Source organism: Aulonocara sp. 'chitande type north' Nkhata Bay, linkage group LG13 (genome assembly GCF_057382095.1).
Source record: "Aulonocara sp. 'chitande type north' Nkhata Bay isolate Kocher_YH1m ecotype deep benthic linkage group LG13, A_spYH_male_GT1.1, whole genome shotgun sequence".
NCBI classification, from domain to species: Eukaryota; Metazoa; Chordata; class Actinopteri; order Cichliformes; family Cichlidae; genus Aulonocara; species Aulonocara sp. 'chitande type north' Nkhata Bay.
The window spans coordinates 3,034,679-3,047,165 of NC_141356.1; the positions used below are offsets into that span (position 1 = coordinate 3,034,679).

The 12,487-nt window shown below is 41.4% G+C and overlaps 1 protein-coding gene across 5 annotated transcripts in view; it reads left to right on the forward strand.

The window, feature by feature from the left end:
- Positions 1 to 369: 369 nt before the first annotated feature.
- The window catches only part of LOC147315464 (serine/threonine-protein kinase VRK1-like), a 29,019-nt gene continuing 16,901 nt past the window's right edge, over positions 370 to 12,487 (forward strand). For 2 of the 5 annotated variants that reach the window (XM_086258286.1, XM_086258287.1), the window contains exons 1-9: positions 371 to 580; positions 950 to 1,025; positions 1,134 to 1,274; positions 2,754 to 2,809; positions 5,202 to 5,271; positions 5,852 to 5,939; positions 8,700 to 8,808; positions 9,004 to 9,096; positions 10,713 to 10,845. In XM_086258286.1, the coding sequence (XP_086114412.1) occupies positions 1,145 to 1,274; positions 2,754 to 2,809; positions 5,202 to 5,271; positions 5,852 to 5,939; positions 8,700 to 8,808; positions 9,004 to 9,096; positions 10,713 to 10,845 (679 nt within the window). In that variant the 5' untranslated portion in view covers positions 371 to 580; positions 950 to 1,025; positions 1,134 to 1,144. Of the gene's footprint in view, positions 623 to 661; positions 856 to 949; positions 1,026 to 1,133; positions 1,275 to 2,753; positions 2,810 to 5,201; positions 5,272 to 5,851; positions 5,940 to 8,699; positions 8,809 to 9,003; positions 9,097 to 10,712; positions 10,846 to 12,487 lie in introns of those variants that run through there. The other 3 variants (XM_086258284.1, XM_086258283.1, XM_086258285.1) reach the window with 3 other exon arrangements.

The window sequence follows — 12,487 nt, forward strand, 5'->3', positions numbered from 1 at the left end:
AGCTTGATTAAACCTTTAATTAATAATAATAATAATAATAATAATAATAATAATAATGGATACTTTATTGATCCCCATGGGGAAATTACTTGTTTTTCTCTGCATTTGACCCATTCACTCAGTGAAGCAGTGGGCAGCCTACACTGCATATAAACGGAGCAGGGAATACATACATTGTACTCGTAGCAATGTTTATATGTATGTATTATGAATCATCCCACTTAAATGAAACAAAGAGGCTGCGGTTATTATTATTATTATTATTATTATTATTATTATTATTATTATTATTATTATTATTATTATTTCTACGTTATTTCTACGCGCCTCCTTCGCGTCCCTATTGGTTGTTGAGATTTTTTTGGAGCATGCAATTGGCTGTGTGGCGTAGCGGGAGGGATAATGTTCAGGAAGTGAAAAGGGGTTTGTTTCTGTTTCCAATTTACAGGGCAGCAGTTTGTGCTGGAACCCAGCGAGGAAAGCGTAGTTCAAATTACTTATCGGTGTGTTCTTAGTTAAGAATCCCAAGGGACGACGTGCGGCTTTTCTTCATCTCGGCGGTTACTGAACATTTCAGCCCGTGAGTCATACTGAAGAACTTCTCATTAGCTGAGTTTAGCAGGTTGCTAATTAAGTTTTCTAACAGTAAATGTCTTTGCAGAGCAGTTCTGCCAGTAACTTTTAGCCAACACTGTAGTGTTTTTATCGGTCTTGCGTTGTGCTGTATTCAGCTGTCATTCCATTTTTTATTAGGGTTCTTGTGTTATTAGCTAACTGTTTCTACTACTGTTAGATAGCCGTTGGTCATAGCAAACATTCAAGCTGACCAAAAACTCCATGTGATAAACACAGTCAGTGAGTCGTTAACGTTTTATGTGTATATTGTGCTAAGTACTTGTGAAATATAGAACTATACTTTAATAATGGTCAGTTACACTCGCTGTTTTAGTTTTGTTTTTCAGTAACTGCTTCAGCCTCGTGTGAGTGCGTCATTAACTCCCTTGGAGGTTTTCCAGAGCTCTTGAGTAAGTCCATAAACAGCCCTGATTCCTTTTCCTCATAGGCATACAGCGTTCTGTGGTTTCAGGGCGTTACATGTTTTCATATATATAATTTTTTTTTTTTTTAAACAGTCTCAGTTTTTATGGCACCTCCACGAAAACCGGTGCTACCCAAACCTCTTCCAGGAGGCTTCATACTAATAGACACTGATAAGAAGAAATGGAGGCTGGGGAAAATCATCGGGCAAGGTGGCTTTGGACTGATCTATCTTGGTAAGGAGCAACGTGTCAGATGACAAACCTACACATGCGCACACACGAAAGCTTGTTTTATGCCAGGGGTAGGCAACTCCAGGTAATTTTGCCATTTGAATCAGCTGTGTTGGATCAAGGACACATCTAAAACCTGCAGGACACCGGCACTCGAGGCCTGGAGTTGCCTACCCCTGTTTTATGCTTTATCATTCACTTCATGGGTATTCACCTATGGAGGGGGTTTTCAACCATGGAGGTGCAGTCCCCCAGAAGCCCAGCAACACATAGCTGTGGGTGACATGCTTCTCTCATTCCATTTCTAGAAAAAGCTTGAAAAATCATTAAAGTTTAAACAATACAGTATGAAAGGCACAGAAAGCAAGTTGCTGTAGTGGATCCTTTTTTTTCGTTTTTTTTTTTAACAATGGTTTCACTTCAAGCCTTTGTATGTTATAACTGCTTTTTTCCACGCAAGAGTTGTCCACAGACCAGCTGTATCACATACTTTGGACACTACCTCAATCTGACAGCAGATGCGCTCTGCAGGTAGATGGCCTGTCCCTTACTCTCTACAGTCTGCCAATGTATTGCACTTGAGCCCAAAATGAGTCTTTGAATTTCCGCAAAGACTGACTGAGGACGAACAGATTTGTGATTGTTGTTGATTTTTCACAGCTAATTGCTGTATTGTCACAGACAGATTGCATGTAATTGTCAACTTGACCATATTCAGTAACAAACTTATAACAGGGTGATTCTTATTGCTGTTGTATCTCGGTCTTAAAATGCACCAACAAGATGGCAACTGAATGTGAGTGGTCATAAACCTGGTCGCCATCTTCAAAACAACCTTTTCAAAGGCAACGAGATCACATGCTCATTCCATACAGGCAACCACCATATTCTCTTGCGTGACTGGAGGATAATCTGGTCCTCCCAGTGGCAGTAGACTGTGCTACCTTCAAGGACAGGAAACACAGATTGAGGATGAAGTCATATGCTGACAAACCGCAACATTTATTAATGTTTCAGATTTTTATTGTGTAATTTTCTTTATGTTGTATTTCTTGATGAAATTAAAATGTTTTTATTTGTTTTACTTCTGACAGAATGCCTCATTGTAAACCAATATAATTGCTTATCTATGCAAAAATATTAAATAAATACAATTTTATGCAAAATCTTATTTAAAGTAATATCCTAATATTCCATGAAACTGCCAGGATTGTAAAAAAATTCAGTGGCAAGCTTTTAGGTGCACAGGCACCGCTGGAACATAAATGTTGATGCTTGTTATAAACTGACTTTTCAGTCCCTCTAATATGTATAGATCTTTTTATTTCCAAACAGATAACTGCTTACATGCACAAATCCAGTGATGAAAACACTCGTATACATTTCCTTCTGGCCTTGGATATATTTTTAAGATCCAAGAGGCCTGCTCTCATCCATGAATTATGTTGTCTCGTCTTCATTCTGTCTTCTGTTATGTTTCAGCCTCCAAGGACATTGACAGACCTGTTGGAACAGACACTGACTTTGTCATCAAAGTGGTGAGTACATATGTTATTATTATTATTAACCTTTATTTAACCAGGAAAAAGTCCCATTGAGATTAAAAACCTCTTTTGCAAGGGAGTCCTGGCCAAGAGGCGACAACACGTTGAAATTACAAAGTTACATACATATTATAAATAACAATTACATTTTAAAAACATTTTTCTCTGGCTCTCTCAATCTGGACTTAAAAGCATTTAATGAAATAAGATCTGCTATCTTCCAGTCTTTTTGCATCATGTTCCATGTGAAAGGGGCAGCATAAGTAAAAGCCCTCTTTCCCAGTTCAGTTCTGGCAAATGGAACATTGAGCAATAAAAGATCGCTTGAACGCAGGCTGTAAGAAACAGTACTTCTCCGTGTGAGCAGATCGCAAATGTAGGTGGGCATTTGTCCAAGCAGGGCCTTATAAATAAAGATGCACCAGTGAGCAAACCTCCTGGAGGACAACGAAGGCCATCCCACTCGAGCGTACAGATCACAACAATGGGTCAAGGCCCTACAGTTTGTAATAAACCGTAAGGAGGCATGATAAACTGAGTCAATCTTATGCACGCACAGCTGACCTGTCCACCTTCAGGGACACGTTAATGCTGTGATACTTGAATGTGGCTGCACTATGCCGCTGGCAGTAGAAAGCAGGTGTAACTGTGGTTATTGATATTAAATGACTAGACTGTTATACAGCAAAATGACGTTTCCTCTTTTTTTCATTTACTATTTCACCAAATATCACCTGACTTTCTCACATGGACCAAAAATAAACATGAGAGCAAAGTGCAACCAAAGTCGGTGTGATGATTCCTCCAACTTTGCACAAGAAGTAATGTTTAGTGTTAACAGAATGGCCTTTGATGGAATCCACATGTTCTTCTTGCTTGGAAGTTGTCACACGTGTGTCTTTTTGTGCCAGTTATTGGACTATAGTGAAGGGAACAAAACTTTGGTGACAGCATCTTTATCTGTTTATCCCTTCAATAAAGATGCTAAAATAATGCACAGGCCATAAGCCACATTCTTTGTTTACTTGCAAGCAGAAATGCTTTGGACTTGAATTAGTGTCTTCAGCCTAAAACACGAGGCTGAAAACAAAAGGCGACAAAGCTTTTGTAACTGTGGCCCCCAGATTGTGGAACTCTCTCCCTTTGAGCCTGAGATCTGTGGACTCCGTGGTCTCGCTTTTAAAAAAAAAAAAAAAAGCAGCTAAAAACTCATCTTTTTAAACTTGCTTTTGGTTGATTTTTATTTTTAGGTTTTAGCTTCTGTGAAGCACTTTGTGATTTTTATCTTGAAAGGTGCTATATAAATAAAATTTTACTTACTTTACTTACTAGTGTCCCCAAGATGCTCTGAAACCTGAAACAGGAATCAGAGATGTCTAATTAATGCCTGTTTGTCTATGTGCCGTACAGAAAAAATGCACAGTAAATTCAATTAAATCCCAACCAAAGTCAGAGCTTAAATATTGACACATTTTGGTTTTAAAAGGGCTTATGTCCTGGACTGTGTCTTGGCTGGGAGCAGTAACTTCCTGAAATCTCTGCTGGTTGCATTGCAAACTCTCAACGACACCAACAGTTTAGGAGGTGTGTGCTTCCAGTTAGGAAACAGTCAATCACAAATACTAGTTTTTACGGTTTCTTTATTTTCATCTCATCCCCTTTCACCTGGATGAGAAGGTTCTGTCCGTACACCTCATGTTACATGGCTCTACTTCTGCCGTTTCGTCAGGGTCTGACTCTGGGTTCTGAACCAGTCCTATACATGCTAAATTTTCTTGCTGCTTCCTGATGTTCCAGTGAAATAAATGGGAAGAAGAAAATATTGTTTGATGTTTTACTGTCAGCTGTTTAATTTGAGATATAACAATAACTAATCCCTCTCTTAAGCAAGCTCAATAAGTCAAGTAATCAATCAGTAGTCAATTAATTATTATGCTGTGATGCTAAATTAAGCTAATGCTATTATTCTAATTCTATTTGTCAGCTAGCAGTGTTATTGTATGTGTAACTGTGTGAAGTAGTTCTAAAAGATCTTCGCAGTGACAATTGCAGTTAACATAAGTTTGGGCATGGACTTGAGCTAAAAAAAAGAAAAAGCATTTAGAGTTGCACGGGGCTGTTCACATGGGTTCACGAGACTAAAGTTAGACAACATTCATGTGTCATCCAGGTATTTTTATGATTTCTCCCGATACATAAGGAATAATAACATAAACAACCAGGAAACAAAGCATTGAAACAGGCATGTAAGTGACATGATGCTCACTGGCCGAGACACAAATTTTTTTCACAATTTTACCTTTTGGAATTAGACACAGACAATTAACTTTTGCATGGTCACTGGTTAAAGCTGCACTGTGCTAATACTGTGTGCTCATACATGCAGGAGTACCAGGAGAATGGCTCCCTGTTCTCGGAGCTCAAGTTCTACCAGAGGGCAGCCAAACCCGAGAGCAGTGAGTAGCACCACCCGTCCAGTGTCCCGGCAGCTTGCTGGAGCACAAGAGCGTTTGACTGATGAAGTGGCTGCAGACTCAGAGGCTTTGCTGAGTGCTGCTCAGTAATTAATAATAAGCCAAAGCAAACATGCACCTCAGTGGCAGTTGGGCCCCACTCTCCGTGCTTGTCTGAGCTCTCCAACGCCTTCGTTTGGAGAGGAAGCTACTCACACGTAATGATGCCCGGGCCTCCACTGAGCCCCTGACCACCTGCCAGCCTGGTTGAGAGCCAGTCAGGCCAGCCGCCATCAAGCCCTGAGCCAGGCCCACTGCTTTGTCTGGGGCCTCTGTGTGTGTGTGTGTGTGTGTGTGTATTTGTAGTCCCAATAAGATTGATATTTGTATGCACACGTTCTTACACTTACAAGGACAAATCTTTTTTTCTTTTTCTTTTTTCTTTTTTGGCAAAACATTTGCCTACTTTTCCTAGAGCTCAGTTTTTGTTTTGTTTTTTTTTTGTTCAGACACAATAGCTCCATGTTAGCACCTGTGTAGATGTGTAGATGCATACCTGTGATTTTTCCTAAACTTGTTCCAGTGCAAAAATGGAAGAGAAGCAAGAAGCTGGACTTCCTGGGCATCCCGACGTACTGGGGGTCAGGAATTGCAGAGTATAATAACCTCAGGTATTGACACAGTCAACACTAATAGGTTTGATTAACTCATAGGTTGCTATGATTGTTTTGTTTTTTTTGCAGCCACCAAATTTTAAGCAAAGAGAAAATAACTTGAACAATGCTGTGTTTAGATTCATAAATGTAAAAAAAAGCAGGAAGAAAGAGCAGCGTGTTTCTAATGTTATTAAATTTAATAATGCAGCTGTCCTAACTGGAATGAGTGTAGTATTTTGTAGAAATTGACACATTTGGTATTATTTTATGTTTTCCTTAAAAAAAAAAAATAAAAGTGTGTGTGTGTGTGTGTGGGGGGGGGTCTGGTTTCATAACCGAATGTAACATAACAACTGTAAATATGATATTTTACATTCAGTTATGAAAACCAGATCAGGTCTTCGTGTCAGTTTTGAAGCTATTTTTTTCTCTCTAGCTTTCCAGGCATCTATTCATGATGTGTGCACTGTCTACATGAAGCTAATTAGAGACGTATATTGACATTGATATAGATTATTAACACATATTAATAACTTATAAAAAAGATTAATTGCCTCTTGACTTAATGCTTATTACAAGAACCTTAATATAAAGCATAACTGAAAAAAATTTATTTTCACTGCATATGGCTGTATTATAGCCTTAATCTAACCAGAAGATGCATCAAAACACAAACGGAGCATGTTTGTGTTCTGTCATTTTTTTTTCATCATTTAGCTCCATGAAGTTTGCTCTAAAGTAGACTCTTTGGGCAGAACTTAAAAATGGTAAAATATTTGGAACGTAAAGGAAAAGGAGCTCTGGGGTTTTTGAAACCAGGCCAAGCTGGCTTTTGTTCGTGTTCTGTACATGAGTAAAGTGGACATCAGTATTTATTTGTGCTGTCATATATCAAGTAAATTGTATGCACCAGGGGTGGTGGTCCCCATCTTTAAGAAAGGGGACCGGAGGGTGTGTTCCAACTACAGGGGGATCACACTCCTCAGCCTCCCTGGGAAAGTCTATGCCAGGGTGCTGGAAAGGAGAGTTCGTCCGTTAGTCGAACCTCTGATACAGGAGGAACAATGCGGTTTTCGTCCTGGTCGCGGAACACTGGACCAGCTCTTTATCCTCTCCAGGATACTTGAGGGTGCATGGGAGTTTGCCCAACCAGTCTACATGTGTTTTGTGGACTTGGAGAAGGCATTCAACCGTGTCCCTCGGGGTGTCCTGTGGGAGGTGTTGCGGGAATATGGGGTGTCTGGCCCATTGCTACGGGCCATTCGATCCCTATACAACCGTTGCAAGAGCTTGGTTCGCATTGCCGGCAATAAGTCGGACTCATTCCTGGTGGGTGATGGGCTCCGCCAGGGCTGCCCTTTGTCTCCGGTTCTGTTCATAATTTTTATGGACAGGATTTCTAGGCGCAGCCAAGTGGCGGAGGGCTTTCGCTTTGGTGGCCTCAGAATCTCATCTCTGATTTTTGCAGATGATGTGGTTCTGTTGGCTTCATCGGGTGAGGGCCTCCAGCTCGCACTGGAACGGTTCGCAGCCGAGTGTGAAGCAGCGGGAATGAGGATCAGCACCTCCAAATCTGAGGCCATGGTTCTCAGCCGGAAAAGGGTGGAGTGCCCACTCCGGGTCGGGGATGAGTTCCTGCCCCAAGTGGAGGAGTTCAAGTATCTCGGTGTCTTGTTCGCGAGTGATGGGAGAAGGGAGCCGGAGATCGACAGACGGATTGGGGCTGCAGCTGCAGTAATGCGGACGCTGCACCGGTCCGTCGTGGTGAAGAGGGAGCTGAGTGTAAAAGCGAAGCTCTCAATTTACCGGTCGATCTACATCCCTACCCTCACCTATGGCCACGAGCTGTGGGTAGTGACCGAAAGAACGAGATCGCGGATACAAGCGGCAGAAATGAGCTTCCTCCGAAGGGTGGCTGGCCTCTCCCTTAGAGATAGGGTGAGAAGTTCGGCCATCCGGGAGGGGCTCAGAGTAGAGCAGCTGCTGCTCCACATCGAAAGGAGCCAGCTGAGGTGGTTCGGGCATCTGACAAGGATGCCCCCTGGGCGCCTCCTGGGTGAGGTGTTCCAGGCATGTCCCACCGGGAGGAGGCCCCGGGGAAGACCCAGGACACGCTGGAGAGATTATATCTCTCGGCTGGCCTGGGAACGCCTTGGTATTCCCCCGGATAAGCTGGAGGAGGTGGCTGGGGAGAGGGAGGTCTGGGCCTCTTTGCTTAGGCTGCTGCCCCCGCGACCCGGCCCCGGACAAAGCGGATGAAGATGGATGGATGTATGCACCAGTGTGAAATCCACATGTATAACAACCAAAGTTTAAAAAAAAAACAAACAAAATCAAGCAGATAAACTGATTTTAAGAAGGGGAGGTTGCGTGTGCTTTCTTAAAAGCTCTGTCATCTGCTTGAATATCAGATTTCAACCATCTAGCCTTAGAATTAAGGCAACTGTAGTAATTATTTCCAATAGAATATCTGCTTTCAGTCAAAACGTGTTGGGGTGTTTTTCACATCACTGTCAGTATTAGATTTTTTCTGTTGTTTTCTCTGATTTTTTTATTTTTATTTGATTTTTCATCTTTGTTTGCTATATTATGACTCTTGTTTGTGAATCTTATGAAAAGCGTCAGTTATTTGGCATTTTGTTCCACTGTTTTAAATAAAACATCCTGTCATAGTCTTTTATACAAAGTACAGTTTCGGTGTGGGTTGTTAGTAAATCTGGTGTTGTGTTATGTCAGAATTAGGACAAGAGTTTGAGCTTTTCTTCTCTCACTCAGGTATCGTTTCATGGTCATGGATCGACTGGGAAGTGACCTTCAGAAAGCTTGTGAGTCCAGTGGAGGCCAACTGAAGAAGACCACTGTTCTCCAGCTTGGACAGAGACTGGTGAGATAATTATCACATTTTGACCTGTTCAATAATACCAGTATAAATAAGCTGAGGCAGCCTGATCGCCTATCAATGACACAGTTAAAGGCCAGTTTGTCAAATTATGACCCCGTTTTACCAAAACGTTCGTTTTACTGCATTACTATCTGCCTATAAAATTCTTGTTTTGTATGCTTTTGATTCTTGTGCCAGGTGGATATACTGGAGTACATACATGAGAATGAGTACGTCCATGCTGACATTAAAGCTGCCAACCTCATGCTGGGTTACAGGGACCCTGAACAGGTCAGTCCACTGCAGATCCCTGGTACAGTTACAGGAGAGAATAAAACCCGCTGATTTTCTTTAAACTGCATTGATCTTAAATATAACCCAAAACAACATCTGTTTCATTAAAGTTATAAAAAAGATGCAGAGGATTCAGTTAAACAATTTCATCTAGCAGAAGGCAACATTGCAGACATTGACGACAGATACAAGTACCTGGGAATCCCACAGGCAAATGGGAACCACGAAGAGGCCGCTAGGAAAGCGGGAGGAAGGAGGCCAAGGGCTAGTGTGTGTCAGTACCACAGTGAGACAACGAACATCCACGAGTACATAAGGAAGATGGCCACAACTGGCTGCATGCTCAGTGAATACCTCAGGTAGCAGAACCTCAAGAAAGAGGAGCAGAAGAGGAACAATCATGGAAGGACAGGGCGCTGTACGGTATGTACCACCGGCAGATAGAGGAGGTGGCTGATATCCAGAAATCCACCAGTGGCTGGACAAAGCTGAACTGAAAGACGGCACAGAGGCACTAATCATGGCAGCACAGGAAGAAGGTCTGAGCGCAAGATCCATAGAGGCTGGGGTCACACCAGGCAAGAAGCCGGATGCAGGCTGCGTAAAGATGCCCCTGAGACAATCCAGCACATAACAGCAGGGGGCAAGATGCTAACAAACGGGGAACACCATAACCAAGTGGCCGGCATAGTATACAGAAACATCTGTGCCAAGTATGGCCTGGAAGTCCCAAGGTCAAAATGGGAGACACCCCCAAGGGTGGTCAAGAAGATCACCCAAGCTAAGATCCTGTGGGACTTCCAGATACAGACAGACAAAATGGTGATGGCTAACCAACCGGATATAGTGGTGGTAGACAAGCGGAGGTTGACGGCCATAACAATAGACGTAGCGATACAGAATGACAGCAACATCAGGAAGAAGGAACTCGAGAAACTGGAGAAGTACCAAGGGCTCAGAGAAGAGCTCGAGAAGATGTGGAGGGTGAAAGCAACAGTGGTGACAATGGTAATCGGAGTGTTCAGTGTGGTGACCCCCAAGCTAGACGACTGGCTCCAGCAGATCCCAGGATAGCACAATGACCCAATATTAAATATCTGTGAGAAGGGAAAAGTCTGTTTTTAGTGAATGTCTGACAGTTTTCAGGAGGTGCCCTTTCTTTTTTTTTTTTAAAGAAGAGGGATCTATAGGATACCCAAGTCTATCATTGGGAGAATATAAAATAATCCATGTCATGACTGGAAAGTGAAAGTACTGTTCTCAAGTCACTGCTGCTGTCTGCAATTTGCTAAAGATATTGATGAAAAGCCAGAAAGCTGTTTGAAAGAGAGTGTCATGTTTGGAGAATGGAAAAACTGTACCTTATCTGTTGAAAGCAGATATATGGTAATGGATGTTTTCCCCCTGTATATCAACTCCACTATTTTCACTTAGTTTAATCAGCTTTTCTTTTCCTGCTTTGCTTAATTTTGAGACAATTGCAATGCTTATGCAGAAATGAAAAACATTTCAAAGGTTTCACAATTTTTTCCTGCAACTGTTGACGTCGCACAAACTCACATGTATCTTTAAGATGGGAAGACTTTTTTTTTCTGTCCTGTTGGGAACTATAGGTCTACCTTGCAGACTATGGGCTGTCCTACAGATACTGCCCTGATGGAGTCCACAAAGAATACAAGGAAAACCCCAAGAAGGGCCATAATGGAACCATCGAATACACCAGCATCGATGCCCACAAAGGACTCTGTAAGCACTTGACTTTTTAAATAGTTAAACATAACAGAAAATAAAAACCTGTCTAAATGTTCAAATTTTATGTCAGGATATTAATGGTTGGTTTACGTGCCTGGTAAATTACACACAATGGAATATATGACCCACACAACTTGTTTGTAGGTAAGCTAAATAAAGCTTCACCATACATTTGCACAGTCCATTTGCCTCCATACATCTTTGTTTTGGTCAGTAACTTTTATGGAGTACAACATTCAAAGGGGCTCATTCTGTCTCGTTAAGTGTTCAGTTCACTTAACAGTCAGCAGTCCTGTACAAATTTAATTCTCAACCATTTTCCACACATCTTTGCTTGATGATCTTCAACTTAAGTCCAGATTATAATTATTACTGGCCTACTTAAATGGAAATTGGATAAATAAGATACCACCAGGTACTTAAATTGCTATAAGAAGACACCCCTGCTTATTACAGGGGCAATTGTGTCAGTATTAATTAAAGTGGTCCGCACTTGCACACCTACAGCAAAGTTTCTGAAGCTTATGATGATTCGAAACAATCTTCCTCACTTTGCCAATTGCCGTGTAATGTCCTGTGAATTGTTTCCACAGCAGGGCCAAAGCCCTGAGAAGATTAAGCAAATTAGTCCACTGATGCATCAAAAGTCTGATGCTCCAAATTCCTATTGTATCTGATTCTCTGCAAACATGGGCAACAAATCCTGGACTTGTCTGTCTGCTGGCGGCCTCATACTGGCTATTGCTGCACACAAACTACAAACAAAGAAATGTTGCGGTCTCTCTGAAAATGCCTGTGGAATAATAATGCTTAAAACGCATTGCTTGCTTGACCAACGAACAACATTCTGATCAGGGACTTCTTATAGAGGCTAAAACGATCATACCTGAATCATACCACCCTCATTTCTGTGATGGAAACACAGTTAAACATGAACAAAGTTGCATTATTGAAAATTAGATTGAGCTACTTAATGTGTTAGTAAAAAATACTCTTAGTTAGTTAAAAAGAGTTCTGACATATTAGCAGATGTAGCGTTCGTCTGCTAATATGTAGGTGAATGCTACATATCAGCGTTTCTCTAGATTACATCATTGATATCATATTTTAGTGCTCCTGAAACTGATCAAAAAAACTGATTACAAATGTATTTTGTTTTTACTGGCCACAGTGTATTATTATTATTAGTAGTAGTAGTCGCATTATTTGTGTTGTTGTTGTTGTTATTAGATGTATTTTTCATTAAAATAATGAGGAAAGTTTCCATGATACTGACAGTAAAATGAACAAAGACTGAAAAATGCCCCCTACCTCATTTTAACTTTCAGATATGGTCTTCTAATGCAAACTACCAGAACAGAGACATTAACTTGATTAAGTATGTCAGATTTTACAACTTAGAATGAAAGGTGTTCAAAATTCACAAAGTGCTTTACGTTATCTTTACTAAGGCTACTATAATGTCTATTCTTTCCGTCTTTATCAATAGATGTAAAGTAGTGTCCACTTGAGCACCGTCTGGCTTCCTTGCTGGTATTGGGAACACATTAACTGGCAAATTGCCTACCGGCTCCCTTTCCTCATTGACCATCGATTCTCCATCCGCGGCCCCTGCTGAATTCCCCAGCACCATCTC